The 14,737-nt window shown below is 56.2% G+C and overlaps 1 protein-coding gene across 1 annotated transcript; it reads right to left on the reverse strand.

Annotated features, from left to right (window-relative positions):
• Positions 1-623: 623 nt before the first annotated feature.
• On the reverse strand, positions 624-14,676 carry LOC144949913 (uncharacterized). Its single transcript, XM_078879899.1, has 6 exons — positions 14,597-14,676; positions 8,636-9,264; positions 7,123-7,263; positions 5,868-6,275; positions 4,228-4,716; positions 624-3,551 (listed from the first exon to the last, which is right to left on the reverse strand). The coding sequence occupies exons 2-6, from the start codon at positions 9,144-9,146 to the stop codon at positions 3,046-3,048; spliced, it is 2,055 nt and encodes a 684-aa protein (XP_078736025.1). The 5' UTR covers positions 9,147-9,264; positions 14,597-14,676; the 3' UTR covers positions 624-3,045.
• Positions 14,677-14,737: the final 61 nt, after the last annotated feature.

A 14,737-nucleotide genomic window follows, 5' to 3' on the forward strand; every position in this document is an offset into this window, starting at 1 on the left:
CCAGCCTCACCCAGCCCCACCCCTCCCATTTTTTGATGCACGACGGACGGACACAATAATCCCGTGTGGGCTGGTGTAACCAGGAGGTTCCTACCAGTAAAACCGTGCCGCATTGACGCCCTCTCTCTCTCCCGCACGGCCTTGCGGGAGAGCCTCAGTGCACTGCGTGTGTGCGCGTAGCGCCATCAGAACGGAACCGGGAGAATAACCGATGACGTAGTCGTGGACGTCATCGCAAAGGGTTCATTGTTACACACCGCTTGAGACTAGGCTCTAAAGAAAGCCGTCTCTGGTGTGGACCAATCAGTTTCAAAGCCAATGCATCATCATATACTACCGGAGCGTGTTATTTTGTTTGCATGTTCACCACAAGTGCCTTGTGTGTGTGGTTAATGCAAAGATGATTCCTCGCAAAAGGTTTCAGTTTGGCGTTTGAACATCTTAACATCACCTGTTTTATTGCCAGAACGGGTAAAACCAATTCTTATAATTACTTAACGTCCGCCGTTCAATCCGAACGGCACTCTGGCGACAGGGACACGAGCAGATATTTTTTTAGGAGGAACTACAATTGTATCTTCAATTGTAAACTAAGAATGGTGAACGCGGGGGGGGGGGGTGGGAGGAAACCGCCGACGATATTTTTCAAACGACAAAATACCGAGACGATAAAAAAAACAACCCGACACGATTCTGTCCGAAGCTCAAGTCCACGTCTTATTAGTCCTTGCATCAACGGTACAGCTCATCGCAACAGTAGCCTATGGATGGCGACAGGGGTGGGGGGTTGGAGGGAGGGAGGGGGAAACTCGGCTAGAGCGAAGGGAAATCACGTTACGATTACCAAAAACGTTTAAAATACTAACAAAAAAATAACAACTCAACACGTTTGTCGATAACGAACAAAGGGCGTTTCTCCCGAGTTTGCCTCCCAAGGAAAAGTATACCATCGGTGACGTGTCCAGCAACGGGGGTCTTCATCACAGAGCACGGGTGGAATTAATCGTGCTACGAAAGAAGGGCGGCGGGCAGAAGGTCGCTAACGGGTTTTGATTCCTTACCCGTACCCGGCCGCACCAGGGTCGCAAACGGGTACCCGTACCGTGCCGTACCCTCCCAGAGGTCGCAATCGGGTATCCGATTGCGACCTCTGGGATGAAGCCACGTTGCAGGCGCAGGTGGGTTGATTCTAGGAACTTGAATTGTGAGAAGAGACAAGACGTTGGGAAATGCCAGGTATCGGGTAGGGTACGGGTATCGGGTAGGGTACGGGTATCGGGTACCTGGTTGCGACCTCTGGCGGCGGGGGGGGGGGGGAAATCGCCTGGAACGTCACACCGATGATAGATTTTTCCTTTCAAGGCCGCACGGACGCAGCGTTAACTGACGGATCCGCGAGACACAGAGAGCGTGTTCCTGTGTCGTGCTTGTGCACGCCGCCACCGTCAACGCGGCGGCGGCCGCAGCGTCGCCGTCAAATAATTTTTCCAAGGCTCCTTTTGACGGTGGAGTAAACCGGAATGAGAAACCGGCGCGCTACTTTCGCCGATCTCACCGATAAGTTAATCCCTCGCGCAACGCTCAGGGGTCAGATTCAACTAAGGCAAAACGACGCTTCGATGCTCGTGCTACGGGCGTTGGGACATCGGCATTGGAACGGAACCGACCCCCCTTTTGATTTTCGTGCCATATTCGCCGAAAGCAAATTTTGCTTTCGTGCAAAATCTCGCCGCTGCTAGGAGGTGAAAAATGTTCACCGGCGACGACGACGACGACAACAAATATTTGATTCTTGAATTCAGATCGCGAACCCAGAATCGAGAGGGGGGGGGGGGTCGGGGGGGAGAAAATCGTGACAATCAACGTCAAAATCCCGCGTCACGCAAATTTGGGTCGTCAACTTCGCAGCAGCGGCGGCGGCGGCTGGCTAACAGCAAAATAAAGTCGGTGGCCAACGCATCATCAGCGCGGCTCCGTCAGACGCGCGCTTCTGCGGCCGTCTGGAACGGCTCTTCCTTCCAATATTAGGAAGCCACCGGTAGCTACAATGCACTTTTAAATCATCATCATCTACATTGATAAACTCGTTTCATTACAACGGCTTGTTGTTTCGTTGGTTGTCCTAACCTCCACCTCACCTCCGATTAGCGCGGTCGGCTAAATACGGTGGTGCGAAAGAAAATAAACAAACGTGCTGCATCAATCGAGGGGCTCGGCTAACCAGAGTTGGCCACGATGGGGGGGGGGGGGGGAGAATTGGCGCAGCAAATCGTCGTCGGCAACTGACGAACCGAAAAAAGAAAGACGGCATTTGTTGAATTCACGGTTTCACGAATCACCCGCCGGCCTCCGCAGATCATAGAGATTTCGTTGGGTTAGATCGCGTAAGTATAAATGTGTCGTCAAACCCGCCAGCACCCGACACAGCCAATTGGTAAGGGGTTCGTCACGTAAACAGAACGTGCCAATTAGTTACTAGTGCAGCACTAACCAGTGTTGGAGATTTGTCCTAGCTGTCAGCCTGATGATGCAGCTTATAATTACTGGCGAAACATGGTACTCAAGATTGTAAATGTTGTGGATTGGCTCTCCAACACACAACCGGTTAGTGCTGCACTAGTAAGGAATTGGCCACGTTCCGTTCACGTGACAAAGCCCTTACTGATCGACGACACATTTATATTTACACGATCTAACCCCAAACAAAACCTCTATTACGGATGATATTGTTAGCGAAAGCCTGCTGCGTGTTAAATCCGTTCCGATTGGACAACGCCATTCCAATTGCCCACTAGGAGGAGGGGGGGGGGGTGGGATTGGTGGGGTGGGCAGGCCGAAATTCATCCAGATTTGCCCAGTAATGATGACTTACGTGACAACACAAAACTAAAAAACTAAACTACCCGGCCAAGGACCTGCACCACGGCCGCGTCAGGGCCGCACTGGCGTCTCCATTTCCTCCACGGAGGCCTCGAAGGAGTCGGCCTCCGCAGGGAATCCTCGCCGAAAACCTCAGCGGAAGCCTCCCAAAGAGGCCGCCAGTCACTACGGGGTCACCTCGGCGGGGGTCACCTCGGCGGGGGTCACCTCGGCGGGGGTCACCTCGGCGGGGGTCACCTCGGCGGGGGTCACCGCGGCGGGGGTCACCGCGGCGGGGGTCACCACGGCGGCGATCGCGGCCGCCGATGCCGCCGACGACGGAGGAGGAGGAGACGCCACCGTGGTGGAGCCCGGCACGATGAGCCCGACGATCTTGTCCTGCATCTGCGTCTGCATGGCGGCGAGCGCGGCGAGGAAGGCGCGGTCCTCCCGCCGCCGCCGTTCCTCCCACTGCATGTAGAGGCGCGTGAGGCGAGCCTCCAGCTCGCGTTCGCGGCGCTCGCGGCGCTCCTCCAGCCGCAGGAAGGTGCTCACCAGCTCCTCTACGCCAGCGGTCGACGCCGACGACGCCGACGCCGCCTTGCCGGGCGCTTCGCTCTCGTCGCCCGGAGAGCCGTGGCGCTTGACGCCCCTCCGCTCCGACGCGGCGGGCGAGGCGGCCGGCATCGACGCTGCCGATCAAGGGGCGGGGGGAGGGGATGTGGTGGGGGTTAGAGGTCGCAAAGTCCGTGGCACTGAAACCTACTAAACTAATAGTGATAAGTTCCAAACCTAACAAAACCTGCACCATGGATGACATTGATCGCGAAGGCGCTGCCACGTGTCACACGGACGAATGGAAATTCACAACCGCAGCCAAACAGCTGGAAACGCGCGACGCCGATTCTGAAATTCGGAGGGAATTTTGAATTTTTTATTTTTTTTAAATCCTTTATATTAAGTTCGCTTGCTTGCTTAGGACCGTGCAAATCTATCGGTCGTTTTTTAACCCACTTCCCGTGATCCAATCGAGCTGACATTTTCCACACAGACTCGTTGTGCGTGACAATTAATGTTCGTGAAAATTTTTTTCAAAAATTTTACACTTTTTAGGACAAAAATATTATATTTAAATACCAATTGCTTAATGGTGCAATGCAATCATCTGTGACCCATAGGTGGCAGCCATCTCAAGCCAGAGGACGAGAGGACTCTAGCCGCCACGCATATAAAGGATTTATAGTGAAAAACTTTGTTTTTACGGGTTATACTTATTTATTTACAAAAACAAACCGGGACGAGGACCCGGAGACAATCCCACCACCGACGACGACGACGACGACAAAGCCGAACGTGCCGCTGCCTTACCGGCTTCCCCGACGTCTGCCGCCGACGCCTCCCGCTTCATGCGCACCGCCGCTGCGGTGCCGTTGGCCTCCCTGACGGCCAGGTGGCCCAGCACCCTGTCCAGCTTCTCGTAGTAGGGGGACTTGGAGGCGCGCGCGGTGCCCTGCTCCTGCGCCTGAGCCACGCCCTTGCGCGACTTGGCGTACACCGTCTTGAGCTTCTTGATACGCAGGCGGCAGTCCTGGGACGAGCGGGGCGGCACGTCGGCCGACGGCGGCGGGGAGGCCGCGGCGAGGCGGTCCCGCACCAGGTCGTAGACGCACGCGTTGTTGCGCGCCGTCGGAGACGCCAGCATCGCCTGGATGTCGTCCTCGGCCCACACGTCCAGCAGGGCGTTGGTCTCAGACACCGACCAGCAAGCGCCGCCAGCGCCGGAGCCGCCACGGGTAGCCGGGGATTGCGGCACGGAACGGGTCTGGTGCATCGGGGAGTCGAGGAAGCCCTCGGAGGCTGCGGGGGACGACAAGAGGGACGGCGCCGGAGGTGGAGGGGTCGTGCCGGGAGCGGAACGTTAGTAGCGCGTCGCCGGTTGCCCCCGCGCGGCGATGAAACCCTCAAAGATTTAGACGCGAGCTTACGGAACGCAGAACTCCAGAATGTTTGAGACAGGAGGAGGGGGGGGGTGAGCGGGGGGGGGGGGTGTGGGGGCGGGGGGCTTTCGCCCGACCGATGTCGTCATCCACGGCTGAGGCTTTGTTGTTGGTTTTGATCTCATCAATTGAAATGTGTCGTTGAGCCCTCCACCACACCGACACGGCCAGCTAGTAGAAGTTTGTCACGTGAACAGAACGGGGTCTAATTCGTTGCTCGTACAGCACTAACCGCTTGTGTGTTGGAGAGCAAATCCACGACATCTACAATCTTGAGTACGACGTTTCGCCAGTAATTACAACCGGCATCATCAGGCGACAGCCAGATTTGTGTAGAAATCCTCCTCCTGTTTCGTTCCCGAACACATCTACCGCTCTATTGAAGTCAAGAAACAGGAGGAGGATTTATCCACAAATCTGGCTGTCGCCTGATGATGCCGGTTGTAACTACTGGCAAAACGTCGTACTCAAGACTGTAAATGTTGTGGATTTGCTCTCCAACACACAAGCGGTTAGTGCTGCACCAGTAACGAATTGGCCACGTTCTGTTTACGTGACAAACTTTTACTATTGGAACCTCCTTTGCCAGTAGCAAAATATGATCATTGGTTTTTTACCCTTTTATCTGGCAACAAAACTGACCGGGTACCCGATACCCGTACCCTACCCGATACCCGGCTACCCATACCCAGCCGTACCCAGCCGTGTACGGGTACCCATTTGCGACCCTGGTGCGGCCGGGTACGGGTACGGGTAGGCCGTGAGTCACTGGTGAGTAACCGTTTGTCACTCATTTCCCAACGTCTTGTCTCTTCTCACAATTCAACTTCCTAGAATCAACCCACCCGCGCCTGCAACATGGCTTCATCCCAGAGGTCGCAATCGGGTACCCGATACCCGTACCCTACCCGGCCGGGTACGGGTAAGGGTACGGGTACCCGTTTGCGACCCTGGTGGTGCGGCCGGGTACGGGTAAGGAATCACAACGCGTCTGCGACCTCTGCTCCTCACCCATCGCCTCGTCGTCGTCGGCGTCGTCCACGGTGAGTGTCTCTGCCTCCCCGCCGCTGCCGCCCTGCTGCTGCTGCTGCCCGCGTCCCAGCACCCGGTCCATCTTGTCAAAGAGCTGCGAGTGAGTGAACCTGTCGGCTCCGTGCTTGGGCGCCTGACCGGCCGCGACCCGCCGCGCCTTGGCGTACATCATCTTGAGCTTCTTGATGCGCGCCCGGCACTCGTGCGGCGTCCGCCGGCAGTCGGGCAGGGCCGCCACGAGGCCGTCGCGCACGCGCCCGTACACGCTGGTGGTGGCGCCGCCGCGCGGCTCCGCCACCAGCGCCGCCTGCATGTCGGGCGCCAGCCAAACGTCCAGCAGGGCGCTCGTCTCGCGCACGTCCCACGGCTTCCACAGGGAGCCGCCGGCTACCGGGCCGGAGAGGGGAGGGGGTGGGGTGAAGAGGGTGAGTGGGGGGGGGCGGTGGTGAGCGAGACGAGCGCAGCGGGGTCACCGTCGCCCTTCCCCAACGCGTTCACCGTCAGCGTCGTCCCCCCGCCGTGTTGACAGTCACTCCCCCCCCCTCCCCCACCACGTTCACCATCGCCCCCCCCCACAGCGTTCACCATCGCCCCCTCCCCCACCACTTTCACCATCGCCCCCCCCCCCCCACCCGTTCACCATCGCCCCCCCCGCACCACGTTCACCATTGCCCCCCCCCCACCACGTTCACCATCGCCCCCCCCCCCACCACGTTCACCATCGCCCCCCACCACCACGTTCACCATCGCCCCCTCCCCACCACGTTCACCATCGCCCCCCCCCACCACGTTCACCATCGCCCCCCCCCCACCACGTTCACCATCGCCCCCTCCCCACCACGTTCACCATCGCCCCCCCCCCCACCACGTTCACCATCGCCCCCCCCCCACCACGTTCACCATCGCCCCCCACCACCACGTTCACCATCGCCCCCCCCCACCACGTTCACCATCGCCCCCTCCCCACCACGTTCACCATCGCCCCCCCCCCACCACGTTCACCATCGCCCCCTCCCCACCACGTTCACCATCGCCCCCCCCCCACCACGTTCACCATCGCCCCCCCCTCCACCACGTTCACCATCGCCCCCTCCCCACCACGTTCACCATCGCCCCCTCCCCACCACGTTCACCATCGCCCCCCCCCCCACCACGTTCACCATCGCCCCCCCCCACCACGTTCACCATCACCCCCCCCCACAGCGTTCACCGTCGGGGCGACCCCCCAACTCACGCTTGGCCACGGCGTCCTGCAGGAAGCTGCTGATGCTGTCGCCGGACGAGAAGTCGACGTGGGAGTCCTCGTGGAAGCGGTCGATGCCGACTTTGCCAAACTCCACGTCGAACTCGTCCAGTTCCTCGTACGAGCTCTCCGCTGGGGACGACGGGGGGGAGGAGGAGGAGAGGGAGCACAGCCGGCGGTCAGAGGGAGATGCTCTTAGTTCTTTCGGTAAAGTCACGTAGGTAATTAAATGAAATTGAAATTAATAGAAATAAAATGATAAAAATCACGACGTTTCGGAGGAAACACAAGTCTCCGTCATCAGGTGGGACCGTCACAGCCAGATTTGCTGTATCAAGCCTCACTTGAAGCCTCACTTGATACAGCTAATCTGGCTGTGACGGTCCCACCTGATGACGGAGACTTGTGTTGCCTCCGAAACGTCGTGATTCATCGAACCCTCTGCGTGTTTATTAACGTGATCTTTTTGGATAATAGGGGGTTTTTCCCCTTTTTCTGGCAACAAAACTGAAACCTTTTTACGAGGATCCATGTTAGTGCATTAACCACCATAATTGCAGTCAAAATGCAAACAAAAAACACACTCTGATAACACTGGTCAACACACTTTTTCTGGCATAAGGTATTCCAACGGTCTTAAGGTAATTTTGGGGTGCTGATTCCAAATCTGGAATCAGTTTTTGTCTATCACATCAGGTTTTTGAGATATCAAATATTGCGCATTTTCAATAAAAACTGCAGAAGAAAAATATTAAATAAATGTGGATATCTACATAAAATGATATTATAAACACACTATCCTAAAAATACAGCGCCGTATTTTAACACTAAAGCAGTCACTGACTCGCAACAACTTGCAATCATAAGTGCGTTAATTTCGGGTAAAATCAATGAAAATGGGGTATGCCGATAGCTTTAAATGAGATGTGATAGAGCAAATCTGAGATCAGATTTGGAATCAGCACCCTGAAATTAGTCTAAAACAGCTGCAAAAGTGCAGGCCAGACATTTTTTTTTGTTGACCAGTGTAATATATGCATTGTCCTTTAAACTGTTTGAGCCTCGACCCAATTGGTGCTCAACCAGAGGACGCCAAAAGGCTTTTGGCGTCAAGGTGAATGCATATCTTATCATAGTGTGTGATTCAACAAAAGATTTCTCGCTCTGCTCGCCTTACCCCTCCCTTCTCTCTCTACCCCCCTCTCTGCCCCCCCTCTCTCTGCCCCCCCACTCTTCCCACTCCATATTCTCTCTCCTCTCTGCGTGCGTGCCTACATAGCGGAGCCCTCTTGTCAGGCCACTGACGGATGAGAGCCTCCACATCCCATGCACCACTGGGTACGGCAATGTGCTCACAGTACATTTTCTAGGATCAACAACTTTTTCTTCTTCCATGTTGCAAGCCCTGCAAACTGCTTCTTTCTCCCAAGAGGAGGATCCACCTACACACCTCCGCGCGCGCGCGTGCGTGCGTGCGTCTGCGAAACCCGAGCAAGTCACCAACCTCCTTTGCTTCCTCGACCGCCGCGAACCACCCCGGCCGCGATGGGCATGTGCCCCAGCACCTTGTCCAGCTTCTCGTAGTACGGCGAGCGCGACAGACGCACCGTGCCCTGCTCCTGCGCCTGCGCCACCGCCTTGCGCGACTTGGCGTACACCATCTTGAGCTTACGGATACGCAGGCGGCAGTCCTGGGACGAGCGCTGGGAGCCGGGCAGCGCCGCGACGAGGCGGTCGCGCACGCGCTCGTACACGCACGCCTGCTCGTGCGGAGCGAGCGCCAGCGAGTCTTGGATGTCGCGGTCGGCCCAAGCGTCCAGCAGAGCGTTGGTCTCAGTCTCCGACCACGATCCGGGACGGCAGGACGCTGGCGTGAGGTCAGCCTGCTGCTGCTGCTGCTGCTGCGGCTGCTGCTCCTGATGCTGCTCCTGCTGCAGCTCCTCCTGCAGCTCCTCCTGCAGCTCCTGATGATGCACCTGCAGCAGCTGCTCCTGCTGCTCGGCAACGTCGGCCATTCTCGTCTCGGGTTGGGTCCGTCGAGTTGCGATCGCCGGGTGAAGCTACGGCGGCAACGGCACGCGCTGTCGGCCACCCGCCCTCGGGGTTCGGCGTCCCCAAGTCCGACGCTGATCACTGCGAGTAACAAGCAGCGTCGGGAGATATCGGGGGGAGGGGGGAGAGGTGGAAAGGAACGAGGGTTATCCACGCGGGGTTTGCGAGATGCAGTTTTGCACGAACGATGCTCTGCAATACATTCTTATTATTCTAAGGCTCAATGCACCGGGAATGTCTCTCTCTCTCTCGCTCTCTTGCCACGTGCAGCACCCAGTCTCGGCCGCCATCTCGTGCCCCCTCCACGCTCTCTGCCCCCCCCCTCCTCCAACCTTCCCTCGCCCCTCCTCTCAACTAAATCACTTTCCTTTGCCTCCTCACCTCATGCCAGAGGTCGCAACCGGGTACCCGATACCCGTACCCTACCCGATACCCGGCTACCTGTACCCGGCCGGGTACGGGTAGCCGTTTGCGACCCTGGTGCGGCCGGGTACGGGTAAGGAATCAAAACCCGTTTGCGACCTCTGCCTCATGCCGACATGTTCCCATCCCCTCCTGCCCCCCCTGTCCAACGGATGTGACAAGCGCTGCTATTTTATGCTCTTGTGCCAAGGGTGCTTACAACACCTTTGCATTATTGTCGGTGCCACACATCACGCAGAATTCTGGGGTAGGGAAAGGGTCGCAACCGGGTACCCGATACCCGTACCCTACCCGATACCTGGCTACCCGTACCCAGCCGGGTACGGGTAGCCGTTTGTGACCCTGGTGCGGCCGGGTACGGGTAGGCCGTGAGTCACTGGCGAGTAGCCGTTTGTCACTCATTTCGGGTAGGGTACGGGTAGGGAACGGGTACCTGTACCCGGCTGGGTACGGGTACCCGTTTGCGACCCTGGTGCGGCCGGGTACGGGTAAGGAATCAAAACCCGTTTGCGACCTCTGGGGTAAGGGAAGGAATTTCAACAGAACTACCCCAAATGGTTCCAACGCCCCCCCCACCACCAACCGCACCTCGTCAAGGAACATAACCACCACGTGAACGGTGGCCATCCTCGCAGCAGGGGAAATGGAGTTTTCAGGACCACGCAGCGTACGGCCGTTTCAATACGTGCCACACTATAAATTTGTCCGTTTCTGTGTCTCTCCTTGTGATTATGGGACGTTGTAGGATGAACGTTGAGATTTATAAGGAGCACGGGGTGACCAATAGGGTCTGACTTGGCCTGTAGTAAGGTGCGGTTACTGATAAGGGGCTGACAGGATTGCGAGCAGCGTATAGAGACGCAGTCGTGAGATAAAAAACACTGGTCAACAAAAAAAAATTCTGGCCTGGAGTTTTGCAGCTGTTCTAGACTAATTTCAGGGTACCGATTCCAAATCTGATCTCAGATTTGCTCTATCACATCTCATTTTATGCTATCGGCATACCCCGTTTTCATTGATTTTACCCGAAATTAACTCCGTCACTTATGATTGCAAGTTGTTGCGAGTCAGTGACTGCTTTAGTGTTAAAATATGGTGCTGTATTTTTAGGATAGTGTGTTTATAATATTTTATGATGTAGATATCCACATTTATTTAATATGTTTCTTCCACAGTTTTTATTGAAAATGCTATATTTGATATATCAAAAACCTGATGTGATAGACACATCAACACCCCTAAATTACCTTAAAACCGTTGGAATACCTTATGCCAGAAACAGTGTGTTGACCAGTGTAATCTGTTTGGGGGGGGGGGGGTCTCGGTTCACCCCGCTAACGGCCCCCCCCACCCCCCAAGCGAAGTCATTGTGTCAACCACTTCTGTGTCATCCACTTCTGTGTCAACCACTTCTCCTGCAGAGTCTCGCCGACGTTTCAAACGCGATTCGTGAACGTTGGCCGTACCGTCCGGCCCCATCCGAACGTGGCCACTATCAGGAATAACTCGCTGACCTTCAGTTGAAGCTCAAATAAAAACTCAACAATTTATCTAGTTTCGATTTAAAGCTTTCGTGACTGCAGGGATTCATCTTCTTGGTTCTTTCGGTAAAGTCACGTAGAAGGGAAATAATAAAATAATAAAACATCATAAAATAATTCTCACGACATTTCGGCCACAACGCAAGCAGCCGCCGTCAGGTGAAGAACAGGTCTGTCGGAAAGACAGCGTCTGAATGGGCACCACCAGGCTTGGCAGCGTATCCTTTGTCAATGTGCCCTTCCCCCTCCAACCCAGCTTAAATATACGCTTCCAAGCCTGGTGGTGCCCATTCAGACGCTGTCTTTCCGACAGACCTGTTCTTCACCTGAGGACGGCTGCTTGCGTTGTGGCCGAAACGTCGTGAGAATTATTTTATTATGTTTTATTTTTATTATTTCCCTTCTACGTGACTTTACCTAAAGAACCAAGAAGAAAATGTATCTAGTTATTTATTTTACAAGGCAAGGCGCCCCACCGTGCTGCTACGTAGCTCTTGATCAGAAGCGACCCTCGCCATCACAAATGACAGCTCAACGAAGAGGTCAAATCATCGTTGGGGTTAGGGTTAGCGTTAGAGTTAAGGGTTAAGGGTTAGGGTTTAGGGTTAGGGGAGAAAAAATTAACCCGTAAAAACAAAGTTTTTCACTCTAAATCCTTTATATGCGTGGCGGCTAGAGTCCTCTCGTCCTCTGGCTTGAGATGGCTGCCAGCTATGGGTCAGATGATTGTCTGCCAGCATTAAGCAATTGGTAATTAAATATTTTTAAAAAATTCCCTAAAAAGTGTAAAATTTAGGAAAAAAAATTTCACGAAAATTAATAGTCACGCACAACGAGTCTGTGTGGAAAATGTCAGCTCGATCGGATCACGGGAAGTGGGTTAAAAAACGACCGAAAGATTTGCACGGTCGTAAGCAAGCAAGCAAGCACGCAAGCAAGCAAGCAAGCGAACTTAATATAAAGGATTTAAAAATCCACGCAACCATGGAGGGGAGGGGGAGGTGCAAACTCCAAAAATACAGCGTCAAGGTCGGGATCAAACCCACAACCTCCTGCATACCAGGCGAGGGAGTTAACATCTCACAACCACGATGGCTCTACGAGGCCGAGTATTACAGCTGCCTTAGTCTGGCTCTGTGAGCCCCCCAGTGTTACAGCTGTCTTAGTCTGGCTCTGTGAGCCACCAGGTGTTACAGCTGCCTCGGTCTGGCTCAGTGAGCCCACGACTGACTTAGTCTGGCTCATTAAGCCCACGACTGACTTGGTCTGGCTCAGTGAGCTCACGGCTGACTTAGTCTGGCTCTGTGAGCCCACGACTGTCTTGGTCTGGCTCAGTGAGCCCACGACTGACTTAGTCTGGCTCATTAAGCCCACGACTGACTTGGTCTGGCTCAGTGAGCCCACGACTGTCTTAGTCTGGCTCAGTGAGCCCACGACTGTCTTGGTCTGGCTCAGTGAGCCCACGACTGACTTAGTCTGGCTCATTAAGCCCACGACTGTCTTGGTCTGGCTCAGTGAGCCCACGACTGTCTTGGTCTGGCTCAGTGAGCCCACGACTGTCTTGGTCTGGCTCTGTGAGCCCACGACTGTCTTGGTCTGGCTCTGTGAGCCCACGGCTACCTTAGTCTGGCTCAGCAAGCCCACGGCTACCTTCGTCTGGCTCATTGAGCCCACGGCTGACTTAGTCTGGCTCAGTGAGCCCACGGCTGCCTCTGTCTGGCTCATTGAGCCCACGGCTGACTTAGTCTGGCTCAGTGAGCCCACGGCTGCCTCTGTCTGGCTCAGTGAGCCCACGGCTGACTTAGTCTGGCTCAGTGAGCCCACGACTGACTTGGCCTGGCTCAGTGAACCCACGGCTGCCTTACTCTGGCTCAGTGAGCCCACGACTGACTTGGCCTGGCTCAGTGAGCCCACGGCTGACTTAGTCTGGCTCAGTGAGCCCACGACTGACTTAGTCTGGCTCAGTGAGCCCACGGCTGTCTTAGTGTGGCTCAGTGAGCCCACGGCTGACTTAGTTTGGCTCAGTGAGCCCACGACTGCCTTCGTCTGGCTCATTGAGCCCACGACTGACTTCGTCTGGCTCATTGAGCCCACGACTGACTTAGTCTGGCTCATTGAGCCCACGACTGCCTTGGTCTGGCTCAGTGAGCCCACGACTGAATTGGTCTGGCTCTTTGAGCCCACGACTGCCTCAGTCTGGCTCTGTGAGCCCACGACTGCCTTCGTCTGGCTCATTGAGCACACGGCTGTCTTAGTCTGGCTCAGTGAGCCCACGACTGACTTATTCTGGCTCCGTGAGCCCACGACTGACTTGGTCTGGCTCAGTGAGCCCACGACTGCCTCAGTCTGGCTCTGTGAGCCCACGACTGCCTTCGTCTGGCTCAGTGAGCCCACGGCTGACTTAGTCTGGCTCAGCAAGCCCACGGCTACCTTAGTCTGGCTCAGTGAGCCCACGACTGCCTTAGTCTGGCTCAGTGAGCCCACGACTGTCTTAGTCTGGCTCAGTGAGCCCACGGCTACCTTAGTCTGGCTCATTGAGCCCACGACTGCCTTAGTCTGGCTCAGTGAGCCCACCACTGCCTCGGTCTGGCTCAGTGAGCCCACGACTGGCTTAGTCTGGCTCAGTGAGCCCACCACTGCCTCGGTCTGGCTCAGTGAGCCCACGGCTACCTTCGTCTGGCTCATTGAGCCCCCAGGTGTTACAGCTGCCTCGGTCTGGCTCAGTGAGCCCACGACTGTCTTAGTCTGGCTCAGTGAGCCCACGGCTACCTTAGTCTGGCTCATTGAGCCCACAACTGCCTTAGTCTGGCTCAGTGAGCCCACCACTGCCTCGGTCTGGCTCAGTGAGCCCACGACTGCCTTAGTCTGGCTCTGTGAGCCCACGACTGCCTTTATCTGGCTCAGTGAGCCCACGGCTGACTTAGTCTGGCTCAGCAAGCCCACGACTGACTTAGTCTGGCTCAGTGAGCCCCCAGGTGTTACAGCTGCCTCGGTCTGGCTCAGTGAGCCCACGACTGCCTTAGTCTGGCTCTGTGAGCCCACGACTGCCTTTATCTGGCTCAGTGAGCCCACGGCTGACTTAGTCTGGCTCATTGAGCCCACGGCTACCTTCGTCTGGCTCAGTGAGCCCACGGCTGCCTTGGTCTGGCTCAATGAGCCCACGGCTGCCTCAGTCTGGCTCATTGAGCCCACGGCTACCTTCGTCTGGCTCAGCGAGCCCACCACTGCCTCGGTCTGGCTCAGCGAGGAGCGGGCACGCAAGTGCAGCCGAAACCTAAGAAACCGCCTCGGGCCTTGTAGAGGCTCGAAACGAAACGGCGGTCGCGAGCGCGCGGCAAGCCTCAGACGCCTCAGAGGCCTCCGCCCGGGAGGGTGGCCACCCCTGCCTGGCCCCGCGGACTCTCGTGCGAGATGGAGGAGGAGAAGAAGGAGGAGGATTTCGTGTTTACCCGAAGCAGAGCAGCGCTCCAAGTCCGAAGATGGTCGAGAAAAGAGCAGAGTGGGGGGGGGGCCCCGGCACGTGTATGAGACGCGTGGGGGAAGGGGGCGGGGCGTGAGGGGAGGGGGCGTGGTGTGAGCGGAGGGGGCGT

The sequence above is a fragment of the Lampetra fluviatilis genome, chromosome 55 (genome assembly GCF_964198595.1).
Source record: "Lampetra fluviatilis chromosome 55, kcLamFluv1.1, whole genome shotgun sequence".
Lineage (NCBI taxonomy): Eukaryota > Metazoa > Chordata > Hyperoartia > Petromyzontiformes > Petromyzontidae > Lampetra > Lampetra fluviatilis.

Bases quoted from the DNA above. Each gene is read 5' to 3' on its own strand.
- LOC144949913 (XM_078879899.1), bottom strand. From the start codon at position 9,146: ATGGCCGACGTTGCCGAGCAGCAGGAGCAGCTGCTGCAGGTGCATCAT. The intron at 6,276-7,122 runs GTGAGTTGGGGG...CCGGCCCGGTAG, and splicing joins GCAGGACGCCGTGGCCAAGC to CCGGCGGCTCCCTGTGGAAG. The intron at 4,717-5,867 runs GTGAGGAGCAGA...CGTCCCCCGCAG, and splicing joins CGACGACGACGAGGCGATGG to CCTCCGAGGGCTTCCTCGAC.